Here is a 20,397-nt window from a genome sequence, read left to right as displayed (position 1 = left end):
ACAAGCAGCCGCCGCTTGACTTCTGGGTCACGCGGCGGCTGTGAGTGTCTGACAGAGGAGGAGAAATCCTTTGATGGTAAGTAACTATTAAAAGATTTCTCCTTGTGCAGGCGCGAGCGAACGGTTATGTGCCCTGCACAGGGGCTTGCACCGCCGAAGGGGGGTGTACATCCGATGGGGCGCCGTTCACCTGCGCGCTGGGCTCCAATCATGTCTAAATTTACTGTTAGGTGCTTCACATCATCCCGCTTGCCTTGATCCTCTTCGGAAAGGGATCCACCGGATCCCTTCCTGCTCATGTGACAGTGTGCATACTCCGTAAAAAACGGCAACAAGGAACTGAGAAGCAGAGTGACATCATTACCATCGCTTTCAGTTCATCTCCCCAGAACACTTGTCCCGGCAATAGCTCTTTGGCAATTTCCATTAAAAAATATCCATTTTTGCTTTAAGAATTTAGGTGAAAATATTAATCACGTCTGCAATACAAATACAGATTACAATGGGCACATCATCTTTCAAAGCAAGTAACATTTCAATTGTTTAATCAGTGGCTGCTCCAGAGGAGGGACTGCGGCACAGTTCAAATAGGGGAGCCTCACCAACTGCCAGTGCGACAGTATGGAATGGCAGTTTGGCCCTTATTGTAGTTGACTCGGACGGATGCGTATTTTTGGACGGCCACCGAGTGTTCTTTGCCCCGCCTACCATGCGGATCGCTCACACCGTCCGAATGCGGTAAGACACTGAGCGAACGGACTGCGAGTGGATGTTTCATGTGAACAACTCCCCCATCTGTGGGAACCTCCCCATCCTCCGATGGTCGCCGACCATCGAATGATGGACCGAACGGTCAGACAGCTCCAGACCACTCGGACATTTCTCCGTGCGAAAGCAGGGATATGGGCAGGCAGCTGACATCCGGCTATGTCAGCTGTCCGCCCCCCACAAGTGCGTCACGGATGGATTGCCATACGTACGCCCAGCGTTTTCATGGGAATGCCCATGAAACGTGGGGCGTACACATATGGTAATGAGCCCAAACAGCCCTTCACGCCCCTCTCCACCCCCTGTTCAGATTGTTCCGACCGATCGTTTTCTGTACGAAACTCACGCCGTATTCGGACGTGCGCGGCGTTCCCACATGCGCAGAAACGCCTCTGCACACGCGCAAACACAATACATCTGCCGTCCGACCAAACACGCAGCCATCCGACTCAATCAGAATAATGGCCTTTGTGAGGCTCCCCCATTTGAATTTTTAACTGTACTTTACTCCCCCCGACCTGGAGCTGCCACTGCACTTTATACATGTACAATCTAATCAATAGAACATTAATCTCTAAACTATGGTTCATATTTTGTATGCACGACAAGAAAAATGGGGGTAAACCCGTGCTTCCTATTGGGATCTTAAACTTAAAAATGATGTTTTTCCTTTATATAAATGTCCTTTTCTTCAGAATATTCAGTCCATAGCGTAATACCTCAAAGATAAAACAAACAAAATTTCATGGTGTAGATTTCCCAATACAATTTAAAAGAATGAGATTTTCTAAAAGGCTGTGCCCGTACCGTATTTTGCTCTATCACCAGGCCAAGGATTAGCGCGTAGAAAGGAGGTCACTTCCAATAATTCAAGGATGTACGCTTTAATATTCCTCCGTATCTGGCCTTATACAAAAGGCTATTCAAGAAGCTCAATGGGGGTCAGATGATACAACCCGGGTGGACCTCCGCATAAACGCCTCAATAGTAGTCCCGATGCCAAGCTCCAGATAGGGATCCCAGGTACCTCCATACCACCAACGCGTTTCGACTTCTAAGTCTTCCTCAGGGTGTGACCCCCTTTCTACGCGCTAATCCTTGGCCTGGTGATAGCCCAAAATACGGTACGGGCACATTTCTATTGTTATTGTAGTAGGTGGTACTACAGGGTTAACCTGATGCATCCAATTGGAAGCGCAAATTTTCAAACCTTTGCTCTTGTTACATATTTTGTATGCAGTCTGCAACAATTCCCCCTGTTCTGCTTTTAAGTACAAAATAATTCTAATATAAAGTAATAACAGTTCACATTTATATTATGCCTTGAGTTGACAAGTGAGAAAACAACATATGACAAGTATAATCAAAGCATATAAAGGCACAGCAGTGAGCTATCAACAACCAATACACTTTGCATTATCTTTGTCTTTATGTATTAAATACTTGTGCTACAGTATATAAGACATATTACCAAGCGTAAAATATAATCCACTTGTCCAATTAGTGTACTGTACACCCATCAGTGGCAAAAGCAGGATTATTAGAGGGGGGATTCTGAATGTAATCCAAAGACTCCCACTCTGCAGCGCATTGGAGTAAGTTCGGGAGTCTGGGGGAGCGGTAACAGCCCTGAAAACTGGTCTTTTTATACACTGGATACTGTATGGAATGCAGCATTAATATTTAACAGTACAGATGGTCTAATAAGATACGTGGTCAGGAAAAGGGCCATGCGAGGGGACGCGAAAGACTTATACAGTGTACATGTCCTCTTGAGTCGACATAGACACCCAGAAAACATGAAAAACTCATGTCAACCTTTTTTCATGTCAACTTCATGCTTGTGTCGACCAGGTCCGTAACTACCATAGATGCAAGGGGCTGAGAGCGTTAGGGGCCCATCTTTACTGTGTATGTTATATGTACTATATACATTTATCACCATAAGTTAGTGCGGTACTTGTGTATTATCACGGCGCCCATTGCATACCGTATTTAGTGGTATGCAATGCGATGCGATATTCGCGTTATATTAACCGGAATGTACAATTAAATATCGCATAGCATCGCATGAAAGCAAATGGCATGCGATTCGGTTTTTAATTGTACAAGCAAACTAATGGGTGATTACAATTTTAAATGCACCCACATTGTCAACGTGACCCCCACTATCAACGCCAACCCGAAGCGTGGCGAGCGCAGCGGTACGCGTCCTCCGACCTTTTCATACCCCCACTATCCACGTCGCCTTGTAGTTGATATTAGATAGTGTGGCAAGCGCAGCCTGCCACCGAGCCCGAAGCTTGGCGAGCGCAGCGAGCCCCGCGAGGGGATGAGGAATACATGTAAAGTAGTTCACGTCCCCTCACGGGGCTCGCTGCACTCGCCACGCTTTGGGCTCGGTGGCTCGCTGCGCTCGCCACACTATCTACAATCAACTCCACACTGACGTGGATTGTGGGGGTATGAAAAGGTAGGAGGACGCGTACAACCGCCACGCGCGGGCTCGCTGCGCTTGCCACGCTTCGGGTTGGCGTTGCTAGTGGGGGTGGCGTTGAAAATGGGGGTGCATTTAACAATGTAAGCACCCATCAGGGTGCTTGTACAATTAAAAATTGCATCGCATCGCATGCCGCTATATTGCATGCGATGCGATGCAATGCACTTCGATGAAAATCGTGGACACCGTACTAATACACAAGTACCATTAGTGCATAGAGGCCTCACAAACGTATGCTATGGGGCCTAAAACTATCTATTTATGCCTCTGCTGTTGACCTAATGACTTTTTAATGTGTCAACAGTGGCGTAGCTACATATGTGGCAGACCCCGCGGTGGCTTGGGGGAGCTGCACCAGCGAGGTCTGTAGTGGGCGCCGCTGGCTGAACTGACAGGCGACCCAGGCAGCAGTGACACTGAGCTGGTCCCGCCCTGTACATATCTAACGAGCGGTGACCCAGTGCAGTGCATATTGAATGAGCGGGTCCCCGCCCCGTGTATATTCAATGAGCAGGTCCCGCTCATTACATATGCACGGGGTGGGGACCCGCTCATTAAATATGCACTGCACTGGGTCACTGCTCATTAGATATGTACAGGGCAGGACCAGCTCAGCGCTCACTGCTGCCTGGGTCTCCTGTCAGCTCAGCCAGCAGCGCCCATAGTCCATCGACTCGTCCCTTCTTGGGGGGGGGGCACCAGAATTTTTTTGGCAGAGGGGAAAATTTTTTTTAGCTACGCCACTGGTGTCAACCTAGTGACTGTCGACCTACCGTATGTCGACCAGTTTTTAATATATATACATTTATATTGCACTTTCTAAGGGGCAGCTGCCTAATCCTCTGTGGCAGCTGGAGATAATCCACACCCCTACACAAGGGCCCCTCTCCCTGCATTTCCTGGAGGCTTCTTTATGTCCTAGTATGGCACTGTTTAGGAAAATTGTGTAAAAAATAAGCCTGTCCAGTATTTGTTGAATACATGCTAAAGCTGTCAGTATTTACTCCGCATGTAAAAAAAGAAATGTGGTACTTGTTTCCTAGCACGGCCACAACGATCATGATCGTGGGCATCGTGAGGAAAAATCGGGGGCATCGCGGGCATCGCAAGCACTAAAAAAATCGGGTGCGATGGTCGCGACGCGATGCCCGCGATTTCCCCATAGGGAACAATGTTAAATGCCTCAATTTAGCCGCGATGCCCCCGATTTCCCATAGGAAACAATGTTAAATGGGTCAATTTACCCAAATCATCATAGGGAACAATGTTAAATGGGCCATAAACCCCCCAAAACACCCCTGAACAGTGAAATGTCCCCCCAAAAGTATTTGACGCCACCCCACGATCAACGCGAACCCGAAGCGTGGCGAGCGCAGCGAGCCCGCGAGGGGCAGCGGTACGCGTCCTCCGACCTTTTCATACCCCCACTATCCACTAGGGCGTGGAGTTGAGAATATAATAGTGTGGCGAGCGCAGCGTGGGGACGCGGATACCTGTGAAGGCCGCGAAGGGACGCGTTTACCTGTGAAGATATCCGCGTCCCCTCGCGGGGCTCGCCACGCTTCGGGCTCGGTGGCTCGCTACGCTTTCCACACTATTCTATTCTCAACTCCACGCCCTAGTGGATAGTGGGGGTATGAAAAGGTCGGAGGACGCGTACCGCCGCCCCTCGCCGGCTCGCTGTGCTCGCCACGCTTCGGGTTCGCGTTGATCGTGGGGTGGCGTAAAGTACTTTTGGGGGGTGTTTTGGGGGGTTTATGGCCCATTTAACATTGTTCCCTATGATGATTTGGTGAAATTGAGGTATTTAACATTGTTCCCTATGAGAAATCGGGGGCATCGCGGGTACATTGAGCCATTTAACATTGTTTGCTATGGGGAAATCGTGGGCATCGCGACTGGACCATTTAAGGGTTTTTTAGCCGCATACGACGCGACCGACGCGATTTTGACTATTTTCAATGCATTTCAATGGGAAAATCGGGGTCATCGCGTCGGTCGCGTCGTATACCACTAAAAATTACACACGATGCCCGCGATTGTGGCCGTGCTAGGAAACAAGTACCAGAAATGTATTTGCACCCTTGGCATTGCAACAAGGTTGCATGCTGGAATTAAAAGAGGAAATTGAATAGGATGAAAGATTCAAAAAGTGAGAGATTTGGTAAGAAATGTCCAGTTTTTTTTAAAGCGGCAATCATTTACACTGCAAAACCAGTTGGATTTTGCAGTGTAAATGATTGCCGCTTTAAAAAAAACTGGACATTTCTTACCAAATCTCTCACTGAGGGGGAAATTTACCAAAATGGATTCGTAGAAAAAAGGTGTATTCGTAGGGAGAAATACACCTTTTTTTTTACGAATTTGTATTTTCGGGATTTACAATCCCAAAAATACAACAATTCGTAGTCCTAAAGATGGAACATTCGTATTTGTAGTTACAAATACGAATGCCCTACACCATCGATAGGATACGACAGAAATCACCATTCAAAAGAATGGTGATTCCTGATTTACTAAGCAGCCGTACTGATAATACGGCTGCTTAGTGGTGTAAAACACCCACGCAAATACGACAGGAAAATAGAACACCATTTTCCTGTTCTATTTGCGTTTTAGCCTGCACGGATCAGTCAGATCCGTGCAGGCTTCAGTGAAAAAAAATAGAAAAATAAATAATTTTTTTTAAAAAACGGCGTGGGGTCCCCCCACAGCTATAACCAGCACCAGGCTGAAGGAGCCGGGGCCGGTAATTAAAAATCAGGGAACCCGACAAATAGGGGTTCCCCGATTTTTAACTACCAGCCCCAGGCTCCAGGTCTGGGGCTGGTTCCCAAAATACGGGGGACAAAATGAGTAGGGGTCCCCCGTATTTTAAGAACCAGCCCCAGGCAAAGCCAGCCAGCAGGGTAATGCCACAGCCGGGGGGAGACTTTTTATGCAAGTCCCCCCGGCCAAAGCATTAACCCTACCGACCAGTCAGCCTGGCCAGGGGCCCTGGGGGAGTGGGGACCCTCCCAATAAAGGGGTCCCCCCCCTCCAGGACTTACCTGACCAGGCTGAAGCCTGGTGCTGTCCTCGATGCCCCTGGGCGGTGGGCATCGAGCTGATTATCGTGTAAAAAAAAAGATGAACCTATTGTTTTTTACTGTGGCACTACAAGTGCCAGCAAGCCTCCCCAGCAAGCTGGGACTTGGAGAACCACAAGTCCCAGCCTGCTGGGCATTAAAGGGCCCGCTGGCACTTGTAGTTCCACAGTTAAAAAAATAGTGCACAAAACACACTGACACACTTTTAAAATAAAATTTTATTACATACAAAGCCCACACATACTAATACTTACCTATCTTCTTCCCATAGGTCGCCCTGGTCCTGTGTCGTCGTCTTCTGGTCCTGTGTCGTCTTCTTCCTCCATGTCGACCGTCGCTGTCGCCGTCCGGATCCGACGAAATCCATTTGGGAAGCTGTGGAAGGAAACCATACTCACCTGTCCCAGCGCGACGTAGTCCAGGTAAGTGTCTTGGCAAAAAAACAAACCGACAGCCCGAAACCAAGCGGACGCGACGGAGACGCACGGTGTGTACATCGTGCGGCTCCGCCTCCCGAATGCCGCTATTGGCTGCCTTGCGGCCTAGCGGCTCCTGATTGGCCGCTAGGCCGCAAGGCGGCCAATAGCGGCATTCGGGAGGCGGAGCCGCACGATGTAAACAAACACCGCGCGTCTCCGTCGTGTCCGCTTGGATTCGGGCTGTCGGTTTGTTTTTTTTGCCAAGACACTTACCTGGATTACGTCGCGCTGGGACAGGTGAGTATGGTTTCCTTCCACAGCTTCCCAAATGGATTTCGTCGGATCCGGACGGCGACAGCGACGGTCGACATGGAGGAAGAAGACGACACAGGACCAGAAGACGACGACACAGGACCAGGGCGACCTATGGGAAGAAGATAGGTAAGTATTAGTATGTGTGGGCTTTGTATGTAATAAAATTTTATTTTAAAAGTGTGTCAGTGTGTTTTGTGCACTATTTTTTTAACTGTGGAACTACAAGTGCCAGCGGGCCCTTTAATGCCCAGCAGGCTGGGACTTGTGGTTCTCCAAGTCCCAGCTTGCTGGCACTTGTAGTGCCACAGTAAAAAAACAATAGGTTCATCTTTTTTTTTACACGATAATCAGCTCGATGCCCACCGCCCAGGGGCATCAAGGACAGCACCAGGCTTCAGCCTGGTCAGGTAAGTCCTGGAGGGGGGGGACCCCTTTATTGGGGGGGTCCCCACTCCCCCAGGGCCCCTGGCCTGGCTGACTGGTCGGTAGGGTTAATGCTTTGGCCGGGGGGACTTGCATAAAAAGTCTCCCCCCGGCTGTGGCATTACCCTGCTGGCTGGTTTTGCCTGGGGCTGGTTCTTAAAATATGGGGGACCCCTACTCATTTTGTCCCCCGTATTTTGGGAACCAGCCCCAGAGCAGGAGCCTGGGGCTGGTTGTTAAAAATCGGGGATCCCCTATTTGTCGGGGTTCCCTGATTTTTAATTACCGGCCCCGGCTCCTTCAGCCTGGTGCTGGTTACAGCTGTGGGGGGGACCCCACGCCGTTTTTTTTTTAAATTTATTTATTTTTCTATTTTTTTTTACACCTTGCAGCCTGCACGGATCTGACTGATCCGTGCAGACTGCTAGAAATAATTCATATTAGCGGCCGTATATATGGCCGCTAATACGAATTGTTACACCATCGGAGGGTTACAAAGCAGTCGTATCTGACTGCTTTGTAACTGACCCTCCGGAACACGAGTTTGCATACGACTTAAACAGTCGTATGCAGTCGTAGGGAAAATACCAATACGAAAAACTAGGTTTTTCATATTGGTAAATTTCCCCCTGAATGTCTCATCCTATTACATTACACCCCAAAAGTGTACAATCGTATATGCACACCTGCTGCATGCAAAAATACCCCAACTGCCCCCCCATGCACAAAGATCTGCCCAACTTAGAATCAGACTCTAAAGTCAATGACTGGCAGAAGCGGGCATCGTGCAATTGAAGATATACACAACAATGTTATGACTCATCATTATCTGGGTGTGGTATAGGATCCCGACAGTCGGGATCCCAACTGGCCGGACTCAGACAGCATGGTGAGCGCAACAAAGCCCCTTGCAGGCTCGCTGCGCTCGCCACCTATTCTATTCTCCCTCTATGGGGGTTGTGGACCCCACGAGGGAGAATAGCGGGTGGCCGTCGGGCACTCGTCTGTCTGAGTTTTTACAGTCGGAATCCCGACGTCAGGTAAATGACTGTTGGGATCCTGACTGTCAGGACCCCGTCCAGCACCCCATTATCTTGCATATCGTTTAAAATTACATTTAATGTGTACAAAAATTTTCTCTGTAACATCCTCAGTCCTGATTGCACGGCTGCAAATTCAATCAGAGGATGATTATCGATACACTGCACTTGGGTACGGTTGGAATCCTTCCATTTCTATACGCGCGCCGTTTTCAAGGTGATTGACAGGAAGTAGGCGTCTGGGGGTGGAAACCGGGTGTTTAGTGGGAGTGCTAAGAAAAAGGCGCTCCAGAAAAAAACGCTGGTAGTGTCATTGAAAACATAGGCATGCCCAAACATGTTAGGGGAGGGTGTGTGACGTCAGCAACAGGCCGGATGTGCCTGATTTCATTGCAGCTGCCGATTTAACCGAATGTTCGCCAATGCGAATTTTCAGCGATGCAATTAGGTCTGAATCGGGCCCTTTGTCAGGTTTCAGGTTCAACCAACAGGACGTGTGCAGACTAATCGAGTCTTGAGGATACCGGTTACATTTGGAAATACAACTGATGTCTGTCAGAAACTGTAAATGGTAAATTCTAGTTGCGGAATGTGTTCCACTCACTCCTTATCTCCTGTCCCAACAGAAAACCAGTTTGGAGTTCTATATCGACATACACGCCCATTCCACCATGATGAACGGCTTCATGTATGGAAATATCTTTGAACAGGATGCGCTGTTTCAGAGACAGGCCATATTTCCTAAGCTGCTCTGTCGGAATGCTGAAGACTTTTCCTTTGTAAGTATACAAAATATGCTTTATGTAATACCATAGTCATTCATCAGAGTCATAGCAGTCAGTGTGATGCTTAGCTAGGAGCTCAGAGTGGAGCCAGTAAGACCTCGGCCAAGCAGTAATATCATACCTCCGAACTTTGAGTATGTGCTCGGCGAGATTCCTGCAGGCTTGCACCTGAATAAAAACACTGACGTCAGTGCCTGCCCCGTATTCGGCGGACAGCAGCCGGAATAAAAGTCAGTTTAGACTGACTTTTATTTCCGAAGGGGAGAAAAATTATTTGATGGTCAGCGACTATCTAATGATTTCCCCCCCTTCGTCCGCATGCGAGGGGATGGGTTCCCATACACATCCCCTCGCATGCTAGTGAGGGTATTCAGGCGCCGGCGGGACGGGCATTCGGCAGCAAGTCAATCAACCCATAGCTTCCATGTCACAGGTTGTGTTTGAAAAATGACAGGTAGGAGCTGATTGGTTAGTGGGTTACTCATCTGGCCCTATGTGAGAAATTCCCAGAAAAATATACCCACCTATGGATGGCCATCGTCCATCGATGATTCAAAATCATTGATGGTTCAAGGCCGATGTTGAATACTTTTGCCATCGATGTTGCGAGAACCAGATGGTTTCCCTCCATCTATGGAATAGCAAAACAATGTTGTTTTTTTAAAGTGTTGGGACACGGAGTATAGCTCCGCCCCCCGACACCAGCGAAGCCCCACCCCCTGTGTTTGATTGGCCCACGGGCCAATCAATCAAATACAATGGATGACCATCGATATGTAAAAATATTAATGGTCATCCATTGCATAGTTAAGCACTATCGATGGCCAGTTGCAGAATTGCCATCAATGGCAACCATCGATGGCAATGGCAACGATGGCCATCCCTATACCCACCAAATGTCAGTGCTCCAGGATTTAAGAAAGGGGGACAGTAACCTGTTGTAGTATTCTATGGGTGTTTCTAAATTGTAATTCTGTATATACCAGTCTCCAGAATGCTGACCACACACGCTCAGTAGCTGGGTGTGTACAGTAAATGATTTATTATGTAGTTGAAATGTTTTTAGACTACATAACAGCAAGAGTGGCAATGTTATAGGCAGTAATGTATGGAACAGCCGAGGACCAATCCATGAAGGATATATATCATACAGTTCCAGGGCTGCCATTAGGGGGGTACTGTGGGTACAGCTGTCCGAGGCCCGGCCTCTCTGAGAGAGTGCGCTGAAGGAACTACGAAGCAGGTCCCAGAGCGCAGGCTTCTTCAACTCAAGACGCCGGTGGCCAATTAAAATGCTGCACTGACTTTTGAGCCAATCAGAGCTCGCCTACCGTTAGCCAATCATACTCTGATAGGCTCAGCAGCCACTGCAGCATTTTAATTGGCTGCCGGCATCCTGAGTTGAAGAAGCCTGCACTCCGGGACCTGCTTCGTTCAGCGGCACTGAGCGCAGAGTAGTCAGAACAGCGAAAGAGGGGATGGGGGAGCAGGAAATGAAAGGAGGAGGGGGGCCCAGACTGCAGGCCCCAACATTCCTAATGGCAGCCCCGGACAGTACATTCTAAAGACTGCAAGTGGAGAAGCTGCCAATAGCAAGTTTCAACCAATCAGCTTCTTACTGTCACATATCAAGCATATTCTATAACATAATAGCTAGATCCTTACTGGTTGCTCTTGCCAAGTCCTCTGCCCATCCTCCCTCTTTGTGTGCAAGATGGTCTATTGTCCACTAGTTACCAGTCCGTCAAAATGATGGAACAACAGAACAGTAATGTCAGCGCTGGCGGCTGTGCGCCCCTGAACAGAGCAACGTTTGGACTGCTCCGGCGCCATCTAGTGACCACCTGTGTGCACAACACTTGAATCCCCCCATAGAGGTGAGGAGCAGTGTTAGCCTTATATTATATAGGATATCGGGAAGAGCTGAGATGTTACGTTGAAGAATTGCTGGTGTTTTCTGTTTTCTTTTATTACTGTTCATCAGAACTTCTAATAATCACAATAGTAAGGAGAAAACAAATTCTGAAGGTCATTCCGACATAAAACAGCAGAGCCTGCCAACTTCAGGAGTCGTAATAAAAAGAGCCATTTGCCTGATGGAAATAGTAATAGAAGTGTTCTCATCAAGGAGGCAGACATACAGTAAATGGTTTTATTTCACTGTTTGCAGTATTGCAGAGCCTCCTATACAGAGCCAGCAAAAAACAATAATACTGTAATTATAGTGACTGTTTAATGCACACATCTTGCTGATTAGATTTCTTGCCGCTTCCTGGAGCAATATAAGTCCTACTGTGGGATCTCTCGCAATGTTCCTGTATATATTCCATATTATCAATATTACTATTTGTATGGACTAATACACGGAAAGTTCACCTGGTCCCTTATCTCCAAAAGGAAATAAACTGGTCGATTCTATAGAAAAATAAATAAATGACAAGTAAGTATATATGCCATGGCCAGATTTACCATAATTATAGTGGGTACTTACTCTAGAACACAGGTTCTCAAACTCGGACTTCGGAACCCCACACAGTGCATGTTTTGAAGTTCTCCTCACAGAATCAAGTGAAAGAATTAGCTCCGCCTTTTTTAAAATGTGTCAGTCAGTAATGAGTGCACCTGTTGCGTGACCTGGAAAACGTGAACTGTGTGGGGTTCCGAGGACCGAGTTTGAGAACCACTGCTCTAGGAGTACTTGGAATGACTAGCTTTTTGGTGTCATTTCTTGGCAGGGTCTTGGTCAAGGTGTCTGGAATCTCAAACACAGCAGTCAAACTTCTGTACTTAGTTTTGAATTGGTAGAAGAATTGACATATCTAGGGCATACTTACCTACCTGACCCTCTGTATGAGGGAGAAAATGCTCTGTTCCTGGACTTCCCTGGTAATGTATGATTGCCATCACCTGTGGGGAGCTAGGTCATTGATAAGAAAGGTGTTTCACCACAGGTGATAGCAATCGTACATTACCAGGGAAGTCCAGGAACAGAGCATTTTCTTCCTCATGGAGAGGGGCAGGTAGGCAAGTATGATCTAGGGCAGTGGTTCTGAACCCAGTGTTCTAATGGTACATTGTATTTGCTAAATCGCGATAGAAGACTAATGGATGATTAGAAAACCTTTGAAATACCTTGTGCAATTATGTTAGCACATCTGAAAGCGGGTTTGCTCATTAGAGAAGCTATAAAATCCATTGAGCTAACTGAGTAGGATTTGTGGGTTCGATTATACTCTCAACTTTCATGTGAAACTCGACAGTCTATTCTCGTTCTTCCAAATGAAGGTTATTCCATGCAAGAAATTGCCAAGAATCTGAACATTTCCTACAACCGTGTGTACTACTTCCTTCAGAGAACAGCACAAACAGGCTCTAACCAGAGTAGTGGGAGGCCTCGATGCACAACTGGGCAAGAAGACAAGTACATTAGAGTCTCTAGTTGAGAAATAGATGCCTAACATGTCCTCAACTGGCAGCTTTAATAAATGGTAACCGCAAAACACCAGTGTCAATGTCTACAGTGAAGAGATGACTCTGGGATGCTGGTCTTCATGGCAGAGTGGAAAATAAAAAAACATATCTGAGACTGGCCAATAAAAGGAAACGATTAATATGGGCAAAAAGAACACATAAATTGGACAAAGGAAGACTGGAAATCGAAGTTTGAGGTGTTTTGATCACACAGAAGAACATTTGTGAAGCACAGAACAAGTGAAAAGATGCTGGAAGAGTGCCTGACCCCATCTGTCAAGCATGGTGGAGGTAATGTAATGGTCTGGGGCTGTTTTGTTGCTGGTAAAGAGGGAGATTTGTACAAGGTAAAAGGGATTTTGAATAAGGAAGGCTATCACTCTATTTCGCAACACCATGCCATACCCTGTGACAGCGCTTGATTGGAGCCAATTTCCCCCTCCAACTGGACAAGGATCCAAAGCACACCTCCAAATTATGCAATAACTATTTAGGGAAGAAGCAGGCAGCTGGTATTCTGTCTGTAATGGAGTGGCCAGCACAGTCACCAGATCTCAACCCTATTGAGCTGTTGTGGGAGCAGCTTGACAGTATGGTATGCAAGAAGTGCCAATCAAGCCAATCCAACTTGTGGGAGGGGCTTCAGGAAGTGTGGGATGAATTATTTTCAGATTACCTCAACAAATTAACAGCTACAATGCCAAAGGTCTGCAATGCTGTAATTGCTGCAAAAGGAGCATTCGTTGACGAGAGCAAATTTTGAAGAACAAAATTATTATTTCAAATAAACCTCATTATTTCTAACCTTGCCAATGTCTTGACTATACGTTCTAATCATTTTGCAACGCATTTGATAAATAAAAGTCAGTTTTCATGTCAAACACAAAATTGTCCGGTTGACCCGAAACTTTTGAACGGTAGTGTATGTAAAAGGCGTTGCAACTGTACAAACAAGAAAAAAAAACCTCAGCATCGTATAACATCTGCAATGTTTGTAGATTTGAAAATATGAAAATCTTTTAAACACAAAAACAAATCCAATAAAGTAAAAAAATCGGAGAGAAATGGCTGGAATTTGCACACTGTGCGTGCAGGCGTTTCCACATCGAGCCTTAATCATGCACCACACAGAAATAAAATGATTATGAAGCTGAGCTATTTCCATTAGCGAGTGCAGGTTGCTTCGGAGGCTGCCAGCCATCCACTGCGCTGGCCATAATTGACTGTCTCCCAGCCTTAGCCAAGCTGAGAAACAATGTTCTATTAACCAGATAGACAGACTGAAAAGATTACTCTCCTTAAAGCATCTGTCAGCACTGATTGATTTACCAAGCACTGCGGACTGAAAAGGTTTCAAGTGCAGATACAATTTTGTAAGCATTTATCACACCAAACTATAAAGAAATCCAGATTATATTAATAATGCACATGGCTTTCAGATGCAAACCGGGCAGATCGAGTTAATAACTTGTTTGCTGTGAAATGGGATTCGCTTTGGAGATGGTTTCATTTATCTGAATCTCCACTAAATGGGTCACAGCTCAAAGGGATTTAGTTCTACGGCTTACGAATTGAATTTGGGCTAAGCAACAGGTTCAGGAAATCAGGTTCTCCCGTACATACAAACAACTGGTGCCCGGAGGCCTGAGCTGCCGCCGCCGCCGCTGCCATCTTCGCTGCTCAATCAATTTGTTAAAAATATTTAGCTGTATCATAGCATAATGTATTTAATGCCAATGCCAAACTTATTCCCACAAACACATACACACATATACATAGATACACACACATATTTATATACCATATACATTTATACTCCATGTGCTACAACGTGAGTTTTTCCCACTACATATAACTTCCATGTTTCCATTAAAATGAATCTTATTTTCAAAGCAATACGATCATGACGCACAAGCAAACTCTGCTGATTAAAATGATATGTGACATGCCTATATTCTGTGTTTGTGACTATGCCTGTATCCAGGGCTATTTTTCAGCAGGCTCCAGCAGGAACTGAGGCCCTTATTCTAGTTCACTCTTTCTGACAAAATATTTCTTAGATGGACAAAACCATGTGCACTGCAGGTGAGGAAGGTGTTAGTTGTGCAGAGAGAATTAGATTTGGGTGGGGTTTTACACCTGCCTCACCTGCAGTGCACATGGTTTTGTCCATCTAAGAAATATTTTGTCAGAAAGAGTGAACTATAATAAGGGCCTCAGTTCCTGCTGGAGCCTGCTGAAAAATAGCCCTGCCTGTATCTGCATACACAACTAACTCATCAAAGGCATTACCGCCCACAGTATACAGTGCAATGACTGACCACGAGTGCTTAATGATCATTACCAGCGGCATCTGGCCAGATTTTTTCGTGGTAACAGACAGATCACATGCACATTCAATACAGGTGGTACCAGATTCATATCCAGCAGGTCACCACAGCATTCATTAGCTTCCGTGGGATATGGGAGCAGAAGACCCAACAGAGTGCCCGTAACATAATGACATAGAGCCCCACCCGGGCTTGTGAAGTCACTAATAGGACCGTGCAGGACTGGCAACATGTTATGTGGTCCAATGAGTCATGTGACACACACAGATGAGGTCATATATCTGAGTTATCAACAAGGCATCATGTAGGCTGATAGCATTTCCTTAATGGTGTGGGGTGCGTTCACGTGGAATTGGGTGGGTTCTCATGAACACATTATTGACTGGTAACCACTACACTGCAGTGTTTTTTAACCATTTACAGCCCTTCGTGTACCCTCACAGTGTCATTGGTCCCACGTTGTCCAAAATTAGTTCAAGGAGAAATCTGTAGAGATCCAATAAATGGTGTGGCTTTTGTGGGATTTGGTGGAGAGTTCCATTCACACCCAAGTTAGGGAGCTGCGCGAAGCTATCCAGATGGCATGGTGCAGTCCTGATGTTCTGCTATTGGAAGTATTTCACAAAAAGGAACCACTGGCGGCCAAGTGCCATCAGACTTTCTGAGCGACTATAGGGCTGCTCTAATGTCCAATGGTCTAGCTGATATCCACTTGATTGTGAGATGATTTGCACACTAATTTGGAATAGAGCTGCAGTCGGTTGGCCTCTTAGTAGACCTATATGCTGCAGCATTAGTATACTGCATTGGCTTCAACCTCTGAATAAGGCTCATCTACTAACAAACCATTGATGGTCCATAGTCATCCCTACAGTGAAATATCAGATAGGAACATCAGCATCAAATTCTTAACAGCCTGGCACACGACTGTACAACCCCGATGCCTACCACTCATTTCACAAATGGAGAGCTATGAGATTGATCTAGACATACTACAGTATAACACTGTGGGGGGAATTTACTAAAGGAAATTTGTAAAAAATAGGTGTATTTGTATCTAGAAATACACTTATTTTTGACATTTACTATCCCGAAAATACTGCAATTCGTATTCGTATTGATAGCACATCAATACGAATACGAATTGCCGTATTTTTGGGATAGTAAATGTCAAAAATAAGTGTATTTCTGGATACAAATACACCTATTTTTACACCTATTTTTTACAAATTTCCTTTAGTAAATTTCCCCCCGTATGTCAACACTAGTTCCACGGTTTTAGGAATAATCAGTTAAGAAATTTTCTTAGTGGGGTTGTGCATTTTCAGATTATGAAAACAACTTGGATGTACATCTACAGACCTGAACTGCACAAGCTCCAGAACTGAGGGTCCAACGATATGGGCAATGCATAGGCACAATAGCACTCATTTCCAGCCTACCCTTGCTGCCCCTTCTGCTATGTCATATTTGTTTTGTTTTAATGGATAATCAACTGTAAAAATAATGTTCAGCCCTTTTCAAGATTAGAGGACAGCGCAATATGGCCCTTTAAGCATATGAGATTGGTCTAGAGGTTCTAAGTATAAGAAAACCCCTACATTAGCCTACAGTATTGTTCTTACTATACTTATACAAATCCTTTGAGGGTTTCCTGGTTATTACCATAACATAGCAAATTACAGAATATTTTTAATACTGACATTTATCATTAAAAAAACCATACTACAATAAACAAAATGTCAATGGTTATTATTATATGGGGAATGAAAAAGACAGAAACATCTATGAAGGTCATATTTCATGGTCAGGTGGCTTGTTTCTTCGAGCAACTGAGAGTGTTTCTCATTTTATCAAACTCTCCAAGATCCACAAGCCATGACTTTGGTTACAGAACCCAGAGGGGTCTCAAGAGGCTGGATATTGACAGTTGGCTTGATGTCTGGACAATTCCCATGTGAGATCGGGACTCATCCTATTTTTTGCTTCATCAATATTTTCTCCATTGGATATAGATTAGAGAATGTAATAGGTTACATGTGTTATTTATCATTTGCAAACCCCTAAATACAGATGGAGCGCCTTCCAGCCAGCCTGGAGGATTACCAAATGTCCTGAGCTGGCACAGGTAGGCGGACAGGTGCTCCATCTGACAGGGATGTGCGAGCATCACAAGCACGTACTCCTCGTCAGCATGGTGGTGGGGAATGGATTCCCTGCTGTCTCCACTTCAGGGAGACGGGCAGGGCGAGTGGGGGGCTATGGGGGAGGATGAGGGAGCACCGAGCAACCAGCGGAGGGCTCCGACGGAACAGGGTGCATGAGCATCTTGTGCGCTCGCACCTCTTTCTGTCGGCTGGCTAATGGCGATAGAATAGCCAAGAGCAGCTCCAATGTGAGCTGCTCCATCTGTATAAAGGAACCCCTAACATAACATTTCAGATGACAATGACATGGCATTGGTATATGTCTACTATACAGTACAGTAACTCTGCCGGTAGTACCCCATTTTGGCTTGGTGCAACGACAGGTACTGTATAGGGGCAAAAAGTCCAACTGCCACAAATTTTTGCAGATTACCCTTTCTAATAATAGCTTCTTTTAGATGAGTGACAATTTACTGTATGTATTAGATGCAAAATGCCACAAATATCAACATAAAACCATTGTTGGCAGTGTTCTAAATACAAATTGCTGTATGTAATAAATGCTGAATTCAAAAGTCAGCAACATACACCCTGGAACAATTGTCATACAAAATAGGTGCCTGGGGCTGGCAAGATAGCGGCAACAGTATCTATCCGCCATAGTTACCAAGGGTAAATCACGCGCCTACAGGGATGTTTGTCAAGCTGCTCCTTCTTGGAAAGGTCATTTCCCAATGGTATACAAGAATAGGTTAAAGGGTGAAGTAGAGCACTAAAAATTATACGTTGTTGGATCAATTGGATGTTATAAAACACAAATAGTATAAAATAAAGACATAGTATATTATGCAATTAAATAAGTAATAAACGAGTGCACTATACTGTATATATACACAGACATCATAAAGTGAACACAAGAAAGAGATGTTATACTTATTTGAGTCCCGCTTGTTCCTATAATGTTCAGTCCATTAAGTATGGAGAGTTCCCAATAAATGTCCAATTCATATGGGATCAGTCATCGTTGGAATCCATAAAGCTGGAATGGCTTGGAGTACCGTTGGGGATGTTGGGCTTCGAAAGTTGGAGTTACCTCACAATAGTAAGGATGAGCTGATCCAACGTTGGCAGGTGGCGGTGTCCCAAAGGTTGTTGTGGATGGGGGAAAAACGGTCTTTGCTTGACCTGGAAAAAATGGGCACACTACATTTTTTATGTGAATAAGGCAGCGTTACTCTGTATTTATTTTAAGGAGCATATCATTTTATTGCTGGGTCAACTCAGGTCAATTGACCCTAACAATTCAACCTGGGTTATAAGAAGAGTTAAACCAGGGTCACCCTGTGCAATATGTATCTCTCAGTGGGGGTTATTCTAGTTCATTCTTTCTGACAAAATCCTTCTTAGATGGACAAAACCATGTACACTGCGGGTGGGGCAGATGTAACTTGTGCAGAGAGAATTAGATTTGGGTGGGGTTTTTCTTCAAAGTGAGATCTATATTGCAGTGTAAAATCATGCAGTCAGTATTTTCCCTGCACAGAAACAAAATAACTCACCCAAATCTAATTCTCTCTGCACATGTTACATCTGCCCCACCCGCAGTGCACATGGTTTTGTCCATCTAAGAAGGATTTTGTCAGAAAGAATGAACTAGAATAAACCCCATTGTGACATCTCAGTTCCTCGGCGTCCCTGCACCCTCCCCAAGTGTTTGCCACTGCTGATTGGAGAGCACTGTCCACACCCATCCTCTACACATTAGCAGCCACTGAGTGGTGTGTATCCGGTGGCTACTCGGATGAGCATCCGCTAGATACAGAACATTGTGATGTTACCAATGTTAATTAACTATTCTATACCTAATTCTCTAAAAAAAAATGTTTAGATTTTTAGAAAAAAGTTCTTGCAGGTTAAACCACCCGAATTTTGGGATTTCACCTTCCTAACTGCTGGGTATTACATAAAGTGATTTGCATTCTATTACTGTACATTCACCTCCTTTCGAGGAGATTCTACTTCTGTGTGGCACAAATTGATAAGCAGTGAAATTTTATTTCATAGAAATTTTCTACATCGCTTCCCCAAACTGTTTATAGATTTGCCTGTTAGCTGGGAACAGAATAACTTTTACTGAGCGGTTCTGTCAAAAAGAATCTTCTGATGCTGAGGTATAACACACTGAAATAAAATTAGCAATAATGGAGTCTAATTCATCCGTACTAAGGTTACTTATTATATGGGAAGAGAATGTGAACTCCCTATAATTTGTGCTAAAGAAAGTTTGCTTTTCCATTCAGCTGTGCAAATTAGGGAACCTTTTAAATCTCTGCAATTGCTCTTTTTACATTAAATCAAATAATTTACTTGACTGATCCGCTATTATTGTCCTTAAATACCTGTATTAGTGAGAACAGGGAGATGGCGGACAGAGGGTGGTGGTGCCACCTATCCAGAGTCTGGAGGCCTGTTAAACCTGGATGAGCTGCTCCTAAAAATCTATTGGACAAGGGGGGTGGGGGGTTTGCTGGACACAATTCCTATGTAGTGCCGTTGCCCTTTCAGTATCACCTCAATATATCATATATGGCATAATGAGCTACATGGGGCATTGCTGTATGTGACATAATATGTTACAAAGGGTATGACTACTGTGTGTGCTATAATGTGTTATAAGGGGCATAACTACCGGGTGTGTCATAAGGGACTTTACTATTGCGTGGAATAATGTGTTATAAGGAGAACCCCCTAATGTGCGGCATACTATGAACTGGGGGGGTCCAACACTGTTGCTTACTATGAACTGGGGGGTCCGGCAGTGTGGCTTGCTATGAATTGGGGGTCCTGCAGTGTGGCTTACTATGAAGTAGGTGTCCTGCAGTGTGGCTTACTATGAATTGGTGACCCTGTTATATGGCATGCTATGAATTGGGATCCTACTGTGTGCCATGCTTTGCATTGGGGGTCCTGCTATATAGTATAGGCCTGTTTGGGGGGGGGGGGGGGGGGGGTGGCTCGTGATATTACTGGACTCCAGTTTTTTTGGATCCTAACAGTGCACACACTTCTCACTGAGCCATTTTTTGGTTGCTGATATTGAATTTGGTCAC

At 45.3% G+C, this 20,397-nt stretch overlaps 1 protein-coding gene across 3 annotated transcripts in view; it reads left to right on the top strand.

Moving 5' to 3' along the window:
• The window catches only part of LOC146026580 (cytosolic carboxypeptidase 6-like), a 1,552,889-nt gene that overhangs the window by 1,374,009 nt on the left and 158,483 nt on the right, over window positions 1-20,397 (top strand). For all 3 annotated transcript variants that reach the window (XM_083157364.1, XM_083157363.1, XM_083157362.1), the window contains one exon: window positions 9,181-9,333. In XM_083157364.1, the coding sequence (XP_083013490.1) occupies window positions 9,181-9,333 (153 nt within the window). The remainder of the gene's footprint in view (window positions 1-9,180; window positions 9,334-20,397) is intronic.

This window comes from Crinia signifera, chromosome 8, assembly GCF_055691185.1.
Source record: "Crinia signifera chromosome 8, ASM5569118v1, whole genome shotgun sequence".
Classification (NCBI taxonomy): domain Eukaryota; kingdom Metazoa; phylum Chordata; class Amphibia; order Anura; family Myobatrachidae; genus Crinia; species Crinia signifera.
The sequence above is the reverse complement of the archived record's forward strand: the minus strand, read 5'-3'. Positions and strand labels throughout refer to the sequence as shown.